Source organism: Anguilla anguilla, chromosome 18 (genome assembly GCF_013347855.1).
Source record: "Anguilla anguilla isolate fAngAng1 chromosome 18, fAngAng1.pri, whole genome shotgun sequence".
In the NCBI taxonomy this organism is placed as follows: domain Eukaryota; kingdom Metazoa; phylum Chordata; class Actinopteri; order Anguilliformes; family Anguillidae; genus Anguilla; species Anguilla anguilla.
Window position 1 is genome coordinate 8,894,237 of NC_049218.1, and position 15,187 is coordinate 8,909,423.

Here is a 15,187-nt window from a genome sequence, read left to right on the forward strand (position 1 = left end):
AGGTACATACGGTCTGAAAAATCAGAAACAAACACAAGCAAGGCAGAACACGGGAAGGCAGAGCACAAGGGAAGGTCAAACAAAACACAGTCAGGAACAAAATACAGGCAGGTACATACGGTCTGAAACATCAGAAACAAACACAAGGAACCAGCACCCAATTCAAGGGAACAGAGAACTAAAATAGACAAGGGGTAACAAGACACAGGTGAACTCAAAAAACAATCAAACCAAAAAAGGAGGGGATAATAAGACACAGGTGAACTCAAAAAACAATCAAACCAGAAGGGGATAACAAGACACAGGTGGGAACAATGATGGAATAACGAGACAAACAATAATACAATAAACAGGGGGGAACAGGACACAAAACAGAAGTGCCGCCATCTGGCAGCCCAACAGGGAAAACGCAGACAAGAACACAGGACCATGACAGGGTGTGCCTCAACAAAAACACAAAAACCACCAGTGGGAATTGCAAGGGGGCTTCAGCTTGTACTTTCTAAATTTGAAGATATGAGGATGGTAATGAACAATGCCCCCCTACCCTCTTTAATGTACCCGTTCACTGTCAGTTGAGGAAGGAGATTTGGGTCTTGTAATGCAAGGACATGAACTAGACCCCACTGTCTTAATGCAACACCTTTTGTGGCAGCGACATCCTTCAACATGGTGGCATGACGGATGTCAACCCCTTTGGAAAAAAAAGGGAACTCCATTCACATGGTGGAAGAAGAGGTAATAATAATAATGATGATGATAATAATAAGAATAAGAAGAATCACAGAGGCCAGCATTAGGTGACGAGATGGGCAGTTTTAATAGGTGCATTCAGTCTGTGGTGGAATAAACGGGCCAGCTCATAGAGATATTCGGTTCTCAACCACCTCAGCACCGCATGTAATATCGCTTTCTGCTGATATCTGTGATTTTCGCTAACAAAAAAAGGCACGTTTCCCTATTGGGCCCAATTCATTTTTGACAGCAAAAATTAAAATACTTACACTCAAATATTGACGTTAACTCTATTAGGAAGAAAAATCTATTATTAGTTTTCCGAGGAAAAATATTTTTTTTCCTACAACACAAACGAAGATGTGAATTTACTTTTTTTCATTTTAGCCGATGTCTGCACTATTGTACACGCACCTCGTACACGTGATTTAGACATGTGACGAAGGACACAAGTGAGCATGTCTGTTGAGCGGAAAAATTGTACTTTCTGATTCTGATGAACTCAGCATAGGTTTCTATTCGCTTCGCTGTCTCTACTTATTGTACTCTAAGACGCTTAGACTTAGAGTACAATAGTAGTACTCCACTTTCCTCGTAGTGGTGAGCTCAGTCGACCCCTAGGGAGCAGAATAGGGAAGAGACGTGGCTCGATTGTTTCACGAGCTTCTTCCGTTGTATATTGCTTTACACCAGCTAGGGGCAGGTGGAGCTCAACAAGGTCCGTTTCATGTTCATTTTTAGGATTTAATTAGCTCTATAATTTACGCTGCATGAAAGGACATTTATCTGTTATTGATCTACTGCAGAACACTGCATCGGTGAACGGATGACAAAAAAAGTAGTTCGGCATATCCAAATTAGAATAAGGTAAGATTAAAAAGACGCCGACTTAAGAACAAACATAATGTTTGTGCTTAATGCATTTTTGGGGAAATAAATTGTAACAGTGGGCAACCTTGCTGTTTAAGCGCAAAGCCTGGGTTAAAGTCGCTGCTTGCTCTAGCACTCCCTTGGAGTTGAATTTTCCCTTCAACAACAAAAATACGCAGGAGACAAGTTAGATACCTTTACAAGTTAGATATTAAGCTTGTTACACTCCGTATGCTAAAGGTCAAAGTCGCCTTTCATCAGAACGAAATTGTTGATAGACGATCTCTAGCTGTAGGCTTTTTTTTTTTCCTCAAAAATTTTACCAGTATAAGACATGCTTCTTTATAGGTTGTTAGCTGCTTATCTTGTCTTTCAGGCTTAAAAAGATGAAAATTTTAAATAAGGCCGAATTACAGCAAGCGGAAAAGGTTCTGCAGTCACACTTACCAAAAAGCTCCAAGGTACTTATAATGTTTACTTTATAGTTTACTTTAGAGTATTTTGACCGGTTCCACAAATAAGTGAAATGATAATTAAAATAAAAATGAACAATGAAGTAGCCTGCATGTTGAAAACAGCTATGTATGGGATACATTTAATGGATTTATTAAAAAATTATTGTATTTAGTCGTTTTTGAAAATTTGCAGTGTTTTGTGCATGTATTTAAATATTTGAACTGTGTCATTTATTTCCTTGTTTCGGGATAATATTTCAAATTTGAGTATTGTTAATACATGCAATCAACTGTATATGTTTAAACTCATGAACTGGTTATAAGGTGTTTATAAAGTGCATATGGTCACGAGATCTGTGTGGTAGAACATTTTGATATTTTGTCCTTTAGGTGTATGGATATCTGTTCGGTATGAATAGAAACAAACCACATACATTGGAGGTTATTGTAGACTCCTGGCCTGATTTTAAAACAATTATTTGTCGACCACACCCAAAGGTGAATACATAATACAGTAAGCGTTTTTGTGTTCAGTAACTAATTCTGTTCATTTAGTCAGTTTCTGAATTTTACTGCATCTTTATTAAATGTGAATACATATTTGATGTGTCCATGGTCTGAGGAACTAATTTTTTTTAACTGTATGAACAGAATGCACATATTCTGCTTTACAAAAATCAACTGAGTTTCTTCAGCACTGATGAGAAGATTCTTAAGAAAATGTTGACAGAAGACAAGGACTTAGACTGGAATAAATACTTCAGAATTGGAGGTAGAGAATTTTTTCTTCTTTTGACATTTTTAGCCATTGCAACCATAATATAATTTAAGTTATTGTTATTATTCTTATTAGTAGTAGCAATATTATTATTATTATTATTATTATTATTATTATTATTTCACCATGTGATGGGGTTCTCTTATTTTCCAAAGGGTTTGACATTCGTCATGCCACCATGTTGAAGGATGTCACCGCCACAGAAGGCGCTACATTCAGACAGTTAACTCTAGTTCATCTCCTTGCGTTACAAGACCCAAATCTCCTTCCTCAACTGACAGTGAACAGGTACATTAAAGGGGGTAGGAGGGGCATTGTTCATTACCATCCTCACATCTTCAAGTTTAGAAAGTACAAGTTGAAGCTCCCTTGCAATTTCCTCGGGGGGGGGGGGGTTGTGTTTTTTCATTGACACAGAGCACTCACTGTTTATGGGAGGTCACAGTTCAGCTCAAGTTTATTAATTAAATTAAATCCAAACAACTGATCACAAAACCTGCCATTTTATTTTCACTCAGTCCTCTGTTTTCCTGTCCTTTCCCACAGTGATATGGAGGCCAGGATCTCCTCTCTGAATGAATCCCATGTCAGTTTGGTGAATAAAACCTGGAAATTTGGAGGTGATGAAAAAGGTTTCCAACTAATTAAATATCTCATAAGCCACTTCCCCACCTGTTGCATCACTGATGAAGAAGGCTGTCCAGTTTCTTGGGTGCTTCTATATGATTACTGTGCCATGGGGCTACTGTACACAGCCCCAGACTACAGGGGGAGGGGCTATGCCAAGATCCTGATAAGCACCATGGCAACAAGGCTCCATGCCCAAGGTTACCCTGTGTACTGCTTCATTGAGGAGGAGAACCAGCTGTCCTACAGGCTCTTTAAAAAACTGGGCTTTACTGAAGACCCCTCCTACAGGGCTGCCTGGTATGAGTTCAACTACTAAAATAGTGTTGGGAACATCACAACTAAACTCAATGCTGATGTGACTTTATTCAATTACTCTATACACAATGCAGCAGTGTAGCTGGATCTCAATCAGGTTGTCAAAGATAATGTACTGTTGGGTTGAGAAGGAAAGCTCTAATCTTGACTTGTAATAGAGAGGCAATGCAGTCAGGAAAACAGTTCACTTTTGATCCAATTAGAGAGGTCTCTTTTTCTGCAAAAAGCGTACGCCTGCCCACAGTCAGATATCTAGTGTTTAGATTTTGGCCTTAGAGAAACAGTGAATTGGATACAATATTATATTGTTTCTAAGAATGTAGGCAGTCCTCCCCTCCTCGAGGTCTCAGAGACCATGCATGTCTACATGCCTTGTTTTGTTATATAGAAAATATTTTGACTGAAGGCGGAGGTTACAACTGACTGACATTGACAATTATCTGAGAGATAAACTTCCATGCTTTTTATAGGTATTCAATTGCTGAACAGAATCATATCCTGACATAACAATGTTTGATCTTTTTAGTAAGAGAGTTAATTCTGCAGTCTTTTAATAATAATTGCATAGTGCTTAGCGCTGCTTCTACCAACGTAACTTCACATTAATCAGTAAGTACATGGCTATTTTTATACAGTCTATGGTACATGGTCAGCTTTTGGGTATGCCAGTCCCTGTCATAAATGAACCTGATTAAATAATGTACAATTTCAATTCATTATTCTAATTGACTGCTTCTTATTGAATTTAATTATTCAATCTTAAGACCTGATATAGCGTTTGTTTTGACTTGTGGGGTTGATTCCAACAGTTTGCTGTAGACTCACCTATTCATGAATTTGGCTATTTAATTGAATATTTTCATTTTAAACAATAAATATTAAATTAAATCACATAAAATATTTTATATGCAGGTTAGGTGAGGGGTTTTAGTACACAATACCACTTGTGTTCGGTATTCAGAGTGCTGAACATTTTAACAAGGGCATTGAATAGCAAAGGGATTGAGCTGCTCCTCCCGTGTAGCGCATACACATATGTATACATCTATACATGTATGTCTATGGGGTGGCGTACATATGAACTGGAGCGGGTAGGAGGAGCCAGGCTGTGAATCCTGGGGGAAACTAGCCTCTTGCTCGTGCTCGCAAAAGAGCTTGCTGACCATTGAATTAAATGTAGAAAACCAATGTGATTTAACAACTAAAGAAAACCACTTCGATCAGTTTTTCTGATCATGAATTTCAATAGGAAGCAATAGTTGTTTTGATCAAGGTGTTTTGGGAAATATTTATTATAATTAACATATTTTATTATATATGACATATTTCACAATCTGCTTTTCATATGAAACGTAACGATCGTTATTCGCGTTTCAAAATACTATCGGGTAAGTTTTATTTTACCTTGAAAAGTCTGATATTCCCCATTCATTTTACTGACAACTCCAACTTTTTTTGTCAGCTGTGAACAGAGGTGGAAAGTCGAAAGTCCAGGGGTGAGAAAGTAGAAGCCCCGTCATGCGTTTCTTCAGCCCATGAGCTAAGCCAGTTGATTTCACTAGCCTAATTAGTTCTACCTCCTAGCTGAAAAATCATGCACATGGTCGAATCCAGGTGACTGGAACAAAATACCGAGGATGACTTTTTTCTGAACCTGGATTTTCGAACTCTGTGAAGTTCTGACTTTGAAGCCTATTCTGATACATCTGTGCAGGGAACTCTCTCTCTATTTTCTGCAGTCAATTGAAAAGTTAATCACAGCCTCATACTCATTCAAGGTGCAGGTGTGTCATGTGCACTGTGATGTAGAACCACGTGGACCATATCCTATCTTCTTAATAATTAGTCCAGTACGAGGAAATTTCGGAGTTTTAAAGTACTGTCCAAAATAATTTAATTTGGTCAGGGTGAATTTGTAGTTTTGAATGCACTTCAATGGGGAAATTTTATTTTTTGTCCCCAGAGGCTTACTATAGCCTACTACAATAACCTTGAGTAACCACTGGAGTTTGCTAGCTTCACAGAGAACTGCAACATGAAAAAACTTTTTTTCCTGCAGCCATCTAAAATAACTTATTGAGCTGCAACGGGCCTTGAAGATGCTTGCCCTCACTGGGTGATGCCTACATAAGGTGAAGATTTACTTATTTAAAGTGACCATATGTCATTGAAAGCAGAGTAAAGCACCATGACATTATTATCAAAAGATTCATGGCTTTATCCTCTTTCTAACGAGACCACATATGAATATGTCAGGAGGCAATTCAGCTCAGCTATTGAATACCTCCACAAGATAGAAATATACTCCTGCTTCTTACAACGGATGTGATGGATGTAAATTTTGATTGCAGGACTCAATACCCCGTTCTACATAGACATTAGGACTTTCAGTTTCAATCGAATGTCATGGATTGACATCCAAACTTAAAATGTAATGGATGTCAAGAACTGAAGAGTTAGTTATCATTTTGAGCATTCACAAATTAGACAAGTTACCCCTTTGGAATCTGAAGTTATTCAAACCTTGAAAATCCACATGCATTGTAAAGATGGTTTCTGACAGCATAATACATAATATTAACTTCTCAACTCTTGGGATTGCAGCTAAACTTACAACATAAATAAAACAAAATAATTAGATGCCAAATTCACTGTTGTCTAGAGCAGCCGGTAGATAGCTGGTGAACGGGATTGTTTTGATTTCAGGAGCACTGTTGTGTAGTCCTATCATACAGAAGAGGAGAAATCTGAGTTCTAGTGTGATCAATCTTGCTGATAGAAAAATGCCAGACTTTTTTCACAATTCTACTATTTATCACTAATAAATAGTCATTTGGATTTAATTTAGTCAATAAACTTGAGCTGAACCATGGTCTCCCATAATCAGTGTATGCTCTGTCCCAGTGAGAATATACTGAGTTCCACTCACAATTGAGTGTGTCTCAACAAAAACACAAAAACCACCAGTGGGAATTGCAAGGGGGCTTCAGCTTGTACTTTCTAAATTTGAAGATATGAGAATGGTAATGAACAATGCCCCCCTACCCTCTTTAATGTACCCGTTCACTGTCAGTTGAGGAAGGAGATTTGGGTCTTGTAATGCAAGGACATGAACTAGACCCCACTGTCTTAATGCAACACCTTTTGTGGCAGCGACATCCTTCAACATGGTGGCATGACGGATGTCAACCCCTTTGGAAAAAAAAAGGGAACTCCATTCACATGGTGGAAGAAGAGGTAATAATAATAATGATGATGATAATAATAAGAATAAGAAGAATCACTGAGTCCAGCATTAGGTGACGAGATGGGCAGTTTTAATAGGTGCATTCAGTCTGTGGTGGAATAAACGGGCCAGCTCATAGAGATATTCGGTTCTTAACCACCTCAGCACCGCATGTAATATCGCTTCCTGCTGATATCTGTGATTTTCGCTAACAAAAAAAAGCACGTTTCCCTATTGGGCCCAATTCATTTTTGACAGCAAAAATAAAATACTTACACTCAAATATTGATGTTAACTCTATTAGGAAGAAAAATCTATTATTAGTTTTCCGAGGAAAAATATTTTTTTTCCTACAACACAAACGAAGATGTGAATTTACTTTTTTTTTATTTTAGCCGATGTCTGCACTATTGTACACGCACCTCGTTGTACACGTGATTTAGACATGTGACGAAGGACACAAGTGAGCATGTCTGTTGAGCGGAAAAATTGTACTTTCTGATTCTGATGAACTCAGCATAGGTTTCTATTCGCTTCGATGTCTCTACTTATTGTACTCTAAGACGCTTAGACTTAGAGTACAATAGTAGTATTCCACTTTCCTCGTAGTGGTGAGCTCAGTCGACCCCTAGGGAGCATAATAGGGAAGAGACGTGGCTCGATTGTTTCACGAGCTTCTTCCGTTGTATATTGCTTTACACCAGCTAGGGGCAGGTGGAGCTCAACAAGTCCGTTTCATGTTCATTTTTAGGATTTAATTAGCTCTATAATTTACGCTGCATGAAAGGACATTTATCTGTTATTGAGCTACTGCAGAACACTGCATCGGTGAATGGATGACAAAAAAGTAGTTCGGCATATCCAAATTAGAATAAGGTAAGATGAAAAAGACGCCCCACTTGGTAAATGGACTGCATTTTATATAGCACTTTTATCCAAAGCGCTTTACAATTGATGCCTCTCATTCGCCAGAGCAGTTAGGGATTAGGTGTCTTGCTCAAGGACACTTCCACACGCCCAGAGCGGAGTTTGAACCGGCAACCCTCAGACTGCCAGACAATCGGTCTTACCTCCTGAGCTATGTCGCCCCGCCACTTAAGAACAAACATAATGTTTGTGCTTAATGCATTTTTGGGGAAATAAATTGTAACAGTGGGCAACCTTGCTGTTTAAGCGCAAAGCCCGGGTTAAAGTCGCTGCTTGCTGTAGCACTCCCTTGGAGTTGAATTTTCCCTTCAACAACAAAAATACGCAGGAGACAAGTTAGATACCTTTACAAGTTAGATATTAAGCTTGTTACATTCCGTATGCTAAAGGTCAAAGTCGCCTTTCATCAGAACGAAATTGTTGATATATGATCTCTAGCTGTAGGCTTTTTTTTTTCCTCAAAAATTTTACCAGTATAAGACATGCTTCTTTACAGTTAGCTGCTTATCTTGTCTTTCAGGCTTAAAAAGATGAAAATTTTAAATAAGGCCGAATTACAGCAAGCGGGAAAGGTTCTGCAGTCACACTTACCAAAAAGCTCCAAGGTACCTATAATGTTTACTTTATAGTTTACTTTAGAGTATTTTGACCGGTTCCACAAATAAGTGAAATGATAATTAAAATAAAAATGAACAATGAAGTAGCCTGCATGTTGAAAACGGCTATGTATGGGATACATAAATTGATTTATTTAAAAAAATTGTATTTAGACGTTTTTGAAAATTTGCAGTGTTTTGTGCATGTATTTAAATATTTGAACTGTGTCATTTATTTCCTTGTTTCGGGATAATATTTCAAATTTGAGTATTGTTAATACATGCAATCAACTGTATGTATATGTTTAAACTCATGAACTGTGGACTGTAGTTATAAGGTGTTTATAAAGTGCATATTGGTCACGAGATCTGTGTGGTAGAACATTTTGATATTTTGTCCTTTAGGTGTATGGATATCTGTTCGGTATGAATAGAAACAAACCACATACATTGGAGGTTATTGTAGACTCCTGGCCTGATTTTAAAACAATTATTTGTCGACCAGACCCAAAGGTGAATACATAATACAGTAAGCGTTTTTGTGTTCAGTAACTAATTCTGTTCATTTAGTAAGTTTCTGAATTTTACTGCATCTTTATTAAATGTGAATACATATTTAATGTGTCCATGGTCTGAGGAACTGATTTTTTTTAACTGTATGAACAGAATGCACATACTCTGCTTTACAAAAATCGACTGAATTTCTTCAGCACTGATGAGAAGATTCTTAAGAAAATGTTGACAGAAGACAAGGTCTTAGACTGGAATAAATACTTCAGAATTGGAGGTAGAGAATTTTTTCTTCTTTTGACCCTTTTAGCCATTGCAACCATAATATAATTTAAGTTATTGTTATTATTCTTATTATTATTAGTAGCAATATTATTATTATTATCATTATTATTATTATTATTATTACTATTATTATTTCACCATGTGATGGGGTTCTCTTATCTTATTTTCCAAAGGGTTTGACATTCGTCATGCCACCATGTTGAAGGATGTCGCCGCCACAAAAGGCGCTACATTCAGACAGTTAATTCTAGTTCATCTCCTTGTGTTACAAGACCCAAATCTCCTTCCTCAACTGACAGTGAACAGGTACATTAAAGGGGGTAGGAGGGGCATTGTTCATTACCATCCTCATATCTTCAAGTTTAGAAAGTACAAGTTGAAGCTCCCTTGCAATTTCCTCGGGGGGGGGGGGGGGGGGGGGGGGTGGGGGTTGTGTTTATTCACTGACACAGAGCACTCACTGTTTATGGGAGGTCACAGTTCAGCTCAAGTTTATTAATTTAATTAAATCCAAACAACTGATCACAAAACCTGCCATTTTATTTTCACTCAGTCCTCTGTTTTCCTGTCCTTTCCCACAGTGATATGGAGGCCAGGATCTCCTCTCTGAATGAATCCCATGTCAGTTTGGTGAATAAAACCTGGAAATTTGGAGGTGATGAAAAAGGTTTCCAACTAATTAAATATCTCATAAGCCACTTCCCCACCTGTTGCATCACTGATGAAGAAGGCTGTCCAGTTTCTTGGGTGCTTCTATATGATTACTGTGCCATGGGGCTACTGTACACAGCCCCAGACTACAGGGGGAGGGGCTATACCAAGATCCTGATAAGCACCATGGCAACAAGGCTCCATGCCCAAGGTTACCCTGTGTACTGCTTCATCGAGGAGGAGAACCAGCTGTCCTACAGGCTCTCTAAAAAACTGGGCTTTACTGAAGACCCCTCCTACAGGGCTGCCTGGTATGAGTTCAACTACTAAAATAGTGTTGGGAACATCACAACTAAACTCAATGCTGATGTGACTTTATTCAATTACTCTATACACAATGCAGCAGTGTAGCTGGATCTCAATCAGGTTGTCAAAGATAATGTACTGTTGGGTTGAGAAGGAAAGCTCTATTCTTGACTTGTAATAGAGAGGCAATGCAGTCAGGAAAACAGTTCACTTTTGATCCAATTAGAGAGGTCTCTTTTTCTGAAAAAAGCGTACGCCTGCCCACAGTCAGATATCTAGTGTTTAGATTTTGGCCTTAGAGAAACAGTGAATTGGATACAATATTATATTGTTTCTAAGAATGTAGGCAGTCCTCCCCTCCTCGAGAAAACGTTATTGGGGTAATTTAAAGTCCGCTGATACCCTAATCTAGGCTGGTGATCTATGGGTCTGACAATTATTGACAATTATCTGAGAGATAAACTTCCATGCTTTTTATAGGTATTCAATTGCTGAACAGAATCATATCCTGACATAATGTTTGATCTTTTTAGTAAGAGAGTTAATTCTGCAGTCTTTTAATAATAATTGCATAGTGCTTAGCGCTGCTTCTACCAACGTAACTTCACATTAATCAGTAAGTACATGGCTATTTTTATACAGTCTATGGTACATGGTCAGCTTTTGGGTATGCCAGTCCCTGTCATAAATGAACCTGATTAAATAATGTACAATTTCAATTCATTATTCTAATTGACTGCTTCTTATTGAATTTAATTATTCAATCTTAAGACCTGATATAGCGTTTATTTTGACTTGTAGGGTTGATTCCAACAGTTTGCTGTAGACTCACCTATTTATGAATTTAGCTATTTAATTGAAAATTTTCATTTTAAACAATAATTATTAAATTAAATCACATAAAATATTTTATATGCAGGTTAGGTGAGGGGTTTTAGTACACAATACCACTTGTGTTCGGTATTCAGAGTGCTGAACATTTTAACAAGGGCATTAACTGTTGGAACTGCTGGATTCAGAAAATAAACATGTTTTTTAATTAATCCTCGCTTGTCCGGCACCTTTATACCCTCTTAAAGAGGCTGTGGATTGATTAAACTGTTAGTGATTAAATATGAAGGCGATCCGATACACTGCCTGGCCAAAAAAAAAGTCGCACACTCTAATATTTCGTTGGACCGCCCTGGATTTTATTATGGCGTGCATTCGTCGTGGCATTGTTTCAACAACCTTGTGCAATGTCACAACATTTATTTCTGTCCAGAATTGCATTAATGTTTGGCCAAGATCTAGTATTGACAACGGGAGAGTCAAACCACTCCGTAAAGTCTTCTCCAGTACATCCCAAAGACTTTCAATGGGGTTAAAGTCAGTACTCTGTGGTGGCCAATTCATGTGTGAAAATGATTCCTCATGCTCCCAGAACCACTCTTCCACAATTTGAGCCCAATGAATCTTGGCATCGTCGCCCTGGAATATGCCCGTGCCATGATGGGATAATCTGGTACATTCAGGCACTCAGCTGACATCATTTTATTGCCGCATAACATTGCTGAGCCTAGACCTGACCAATTGAAGCAACCCCAGATCATAACACTGCCTCCAGAGGCTTGTACAGTGGGCGCTGTCCAAAAAAATCCAAACAGCGACTTTTTTTTGGCCAGGCAGTGTACAATAATAAAATGATTTGTAAAAATAATTTTAAAAAATAAAAAAAGTATTACCAAGGGGTTATTTGCTTTCATAGTGTCGGTCTTTCTCTAGACTGATTTTTCCCTGTGGCATATCAGTTGCGCCCCTCCAAAAAAACATAAAATCAAGCTTTTTCCTTTTGCTCCCTCTGCAACTTTATGTCAATACATGATATGCACTGCCTCCTACTGGTTAAGTACTCAAATGCAATATTTAATATTTAAATAAGTTTAGACAGAAATTATTGGAGGGTGGTCACGCTTGACTGTATCTTAAATGCCTAAAATGTAAGGTAATGTAAGTATAAAAATAATATAGTGGCAAACTGAAGAAAGGGAGAGAAAAAAATTGCAGTGTTTTAACAATCATTTATTTAGTTCAAATATGAATGATTTATTGCATAGCTCGCTTTGCCAATACGGCACTTATTTCAGTTATGAATAAGAAATGCCAAAAAGAAAGATAAAACAAAAAAATATGAAATTGTTTTCATAACACTGGTGAAGAAATATGAGTGACATAACACGTGGGTTAATTCGGTGTCTCCAAGCAGGCAGAGCAAGCGACTGTTAAGGTGATTGAACTTAAAGTAATGCAGCCGTTCTCCGTGATGTTCTTAGGCCACACAAGCCATCTTCATCATTTCGTACTTTTCAGTGATGGGATGCTTCCATACGTCAGCATTGCATCTTATGGGCTGAAAGAAATGTGAGAAAAATGAAGTCAGAGGAAGTTTGTGTGTGCAAAGGCTGCTTTGAAAAAACAAACACAATACTATGAAGAACGGCATGTCTACATTGTTCTCACATTCCAAGGAAATCTTTTTTTAAGGTGAAGACCAGCAGAAAGTTTAATCATTTCCCCTGAGTTTGGAATGGGCAGATACATCACATAGGTATGCCTGTATCATAACTGCAACATCCTCCATCAAGGGAAGAGAGAGGTGTGCACTGATAGTGTGGAAGCAGAGAGAGGTAAATTGTGTGTAAGAACGTTTCCAAGAAGAGCACTCATCTTCTTTTTTCTTATGGGTATTTGTTCATGGCTGTTTCCATATGCTGATCGCATGAACAGGACTGCGCATTAAAATTTTGCCAGCATTCATCGCCTTGTATACCTGACGTATGCACAAAAACAAAGGTCTGCACAAGTGACATGAATCCCTTTTTTTCCCCATGGGAACATTTTTAAGAACAAAAAGTAAGAATAATTTAAGAAGTGTTTTGTGATTGAGGCCTAATGAGGAGAGACTGAGAAACATTACGGATGCGATCATCGGGTCCGTGTACACGACACACTGCGTCTCCTCCTTCTCCTCCTTCTCCTTCGTGCAGTTCGTCCTGGCCATCTCTACTGTGAGGACGTACATCATTCCGACAACCACCTGCGTTCAAAAGCAGCGCATGCACCACGTCACCTTGCATTGCATTTACTAATCCAGGGAGGTCATGAGAAATGCAACCGTGTGAGTTACATAAGCAAGGGATACTGACCAGGCTAACAACACTCCTTTTCTTTTACCAGAAACGGTTTACTCACAAGGGGGATACTGACCAGGCTAACAACACTCCTTTTCTTTTACCAGAAACGGTTTACTTACAAGGGGGATACTGACCAGGCTAACAACACTCAATTTTCCATAAACGGTATACTCACAAGGGGGATACTGACCAGGCTAAACCTTTGATGCTATGACATCATGAGTTCATTGTGCAAAACTGAAGGAGATCATGATGACAATAATGGGCCACTGAACGTTTTTGTGTGTTTGAGTGTCACGGAGCGACATAGCTCAGGAGGTAAGCGCGGTTGTCTGGCAGTCGAAAGGTTGCTGGTTCGATCCCCGCCCTGGGCGTGTCAAAGTGTTCCTGAGCAAGACACCTAACCCCTAACTGCTCTGGTGAACGAGAGGCATCAATTGTAAAGCGCTATATAAATGCAGTCCATTTACCATTTAGTCAAAAACCGTATCATGATTTGTAGCACTAGCTTTAATTTTATTTCAACTGAATTTGGAAGACAAATCTGTATCCAAGAGAGTTTGGTGTACATTCACCTTATAAGAGCATATGCTAGATTAATGCAAAATATAATGAAAATTAAAACTGATGGTATTATTAATGGTCATGAACCAGCATGATGGCAAAATTGCCCATGTTCATCAAGAGAATTTTAAGACGAACTGTTCATATAAGTACCATTTTGACAACCGTGCCAAATTAACTTTGGTGTGGTAGATGTATAAAAGAATGAACACTTTCAAGCTCATGGTGGATTCACAAGCAAGCAGTTGCATCCTTGCAACACCCTGAGTATGCTGAACATACCTAAATGCTCATTTCAGTTTGCATTGTGTTGGGGTGGTTTGAAGATGGCACCTGTTGCCTCTTTCGCAGTGATAACAGGGATATGGAAACTGGGCTTGAAAATAAGAAGTGCCTGTTGTCACAGGGTTCACTCGATATGGAAGTAAATACTCTCAAATTCAAGCTGATGGTCTGCACTTTAAACATATTAATTGTTTCATTTCAAATTCAAAGTGCTGGTGTGCAGGGCCAAAACAACAAAAAAATTGTGTCACTGTGCAAATAATCCTTGGGACTTTTGAGGGCGGGGTTTAGAAAAGGCCTAAATGCATTTTATATGCATAATACATAGATACCTAACAGTCTTCATTTGCATAGGCATGTATACTCAAAGATATAATAAAAATAATGTCGACTCACATCCAGAATAACATCACCAGTCAAGAAACAAACAGGTCCTGCACAATATGTTTATGCTAAAGTCCACTACTAAGTAATAATAATAATAATAATAATAATAATAATAATAATAATAATAATGAACCAACCAAATCTGTTACCCCTTTCTCTAGCAATGAAGAGGTTTGAAAGTAGGCTAACCCAGTTTGCAAATCGGATAACTAACCTGTTGCTTAATGTCGTCTACTCTTGTCAATTTTCTGAGAAAAGGAGTGTTTCCCCATCCGATGATGTGGTCGACAGTATACTGCAAGGCGTCTTTGACTTCTTGTTCACTCGGGTCCGCATTAGTGGGTCCTCCGATGATAGCCAGACCACTTGCCACTGTAAAGAACAGGGCGAGAAGCGGCACCGTAAGCTTCCAAATCGCTGACATTTTGCAATAAGCGTTCTGTTTGTCCAGACTAAGCACTTGTATATAAACACTGGCGTCACGTCATCTCTGT

General features: G+C 38.4%; 3 protein-coding genes across 7 annotated transcripts; 2 read left to right on the top strand and 1 right to left on the bottom strand.

Moving 5' to 3' along the window:
* The first annotated feature begins 488 nt into the window (after positions 1–488).
* LOC118218383 (glycine N-acyltransferase-like protein 3) lies at positions 489–11,003 on the top strand. 3 transcript variants are annotated; one of them, XR_004763402.1, is made up of 8 exons: positions 489–738; positions 1,542–1,602; positions 1,982–2,066; positions 2,451–2,558; positions 2,712–2,832; positions 2,994–3,126; positions 3,385–4,126; positions 10,651–11,003. XR_004763402.1 is itself a non-coding variant. In XM_035400998.1 (7 exons), exons 1-7 carry the CDS (start codon positions 678–680, stop codon positions 3,782–3,784), a joined length of 969 nt encoding a protein of 322 aa, XP_035256889.1. In that variant the 5' UTR covers positions 489–677; the 3' UTR covers positions 3,785–4,495. The 3 variants fall into 3 exon arrangements, 2 of the variants coding, with proteins under 2 accessions (XP_035256889.1, XP_035256890.1); XM_035400998.1 differs by lacking the exon at positions 10,651–11,003 and having other exon boundaries at positions 3,385–4,495; XM_035400999.1 differs by lacking the exons at positions 489–738; positions 10,651–11,003 and adding an exon at positions 1,174–1,453 and having other exon boundaries at positions 3,385–4,495.
* LOC118218384 (glycine N-acyltransferase-like protein 3) lies at positions 2,723–11,003 on the top strand. 3 transcript variants are annotated; one of them, XM_035401003.1, is made up of 6 exons: positions 2,723–2,832; positions 8,457–8,541; positions 8,938–9,045; positions 9,199–9,319; positions 9,501–9,633; positions 9,909–11,003. In XM_035401003.1, the coding sequence occupies exons 2-6, from the start codon at positions 8,467–8,469 to the stop codon at positions 10,306–10,308; spliced, it is 837 nt and encodes a 278-aa protein (XP_035256894.1). In that variant the 5' UTR covers positions 2,723–2,832; positions 8,457–8,466; the 3' UTR covers positions 10,309–11,003. The 3 variants fall into 3 exon arrangements, with proteins under 3 accessions (XP_035256894.1, XP_035256891.1, XP_035256892.1); XM_035401000.1 differs by lacking the exon at positions 2,723–2,832 and adding an exon at positions 4,661–7,020; XM_035401001.1 differs by lacking the exon at positions 2,723–2,832 and adding an exon at positions 7,054–7,885.
* A 1,321-nt stretch (positions 11,004–12,324) lies between these two features.
* LOC118218385 (cystatin-like) lies at positions 12,325–15,153 on the bottom strand. Its single transcript, XM_035401004.1, has 3 exons — positions 14,908–15,153; positions 13,241–13,360; positions 12,325–12,673 (listed from the first exon to the last, which is right to left on the bottom strand). Exons 1-3 carry the CDS (start codon positions 15,115–15,117, stop codon positions 12,593–12,595), a joined length of 411 nt encoding a protein of 136 aa, XP_035256895.1. The 5' UTR covers positions 15,118–15,153; the 3' UTR covers positions 12,325–12,592.
* Positions 15,154–15,187: the final 34 nt, after the last annotated feature.

What these genes read in the sequence shown, in the direction of transcription:
- LOC118218383 (XM_035400998.1), top strand. Translation starts at nt 678, where the DNA reads ATGACGGATGTCAACCCCTTTGGAAAAAAAAGGGAACTCCATTCACAT. An exon ending in TTCACATGGTGGAAGAAGAG is followed by an intron (nt 739 to 1,541) that starts GTAATAATAATA and finishes GATCTACTGCAG; the next exon opens with AACACTGCATCGGTGAACGG. An exon ending in CCTCAACTGACAGTGAACAG is followed by an intron (nt 3,127 to 3,384) that starts GTACATTAAAGG and finishes CCTTTCCCACAG; the next exon opens with TGATATGGAGGCCAGGATCT.
- LOC118218384 (XM_035401000.1), top strand. Translation starts at nt 6,959, where the DNA reads ATGACGGATGTCAACCCCTTTGGAAAAAAAAAGGGAACTCCATTCACA. An exon ending in ACTTACCAAAAAGCTCCAAG is followed by an intron (nt 8,542 to 8,937) that starts GTACCTATAATG and finishes TTTGTCCTTTAG; the next exon opens with GTGTATGGATATCTGTTCGG. An exon ending in CCTCAACTGACAGTGAACAG is followed by an intron (nt 9,634 to 9,908) that starts GTACATTAAAGG and finishes CCTTTCCCACAG; the next exon opens with TGATATGGAGGCCAGGATCT.
- LOC118218385 (XM_035401004.1), bottom strand. Translation starts at nt 15,117, where the DNA reads ATGTCAGCGATTTGGAAGCTTACGGTGCCGCTTCTCGCCCTGTTCTTT. An exon ending in TAGACGACATTAAGCAACAG is followed by an intron (nt 13,361 to 14,907) that starts GTTAGTTATCCG and finishes TTTTGAACGCAG; the next exon opens with GTGGTTGTCGGAATGATGTA. An exon ending in CGGACCCGATGATCGCATCC is followed by an intron (nt 12,674 to 13,240) that starts GTAATGTTTCTC and finishes CATTTCTTTCAG; the next exon opens with CCCATAAGATGCAATGCTGA.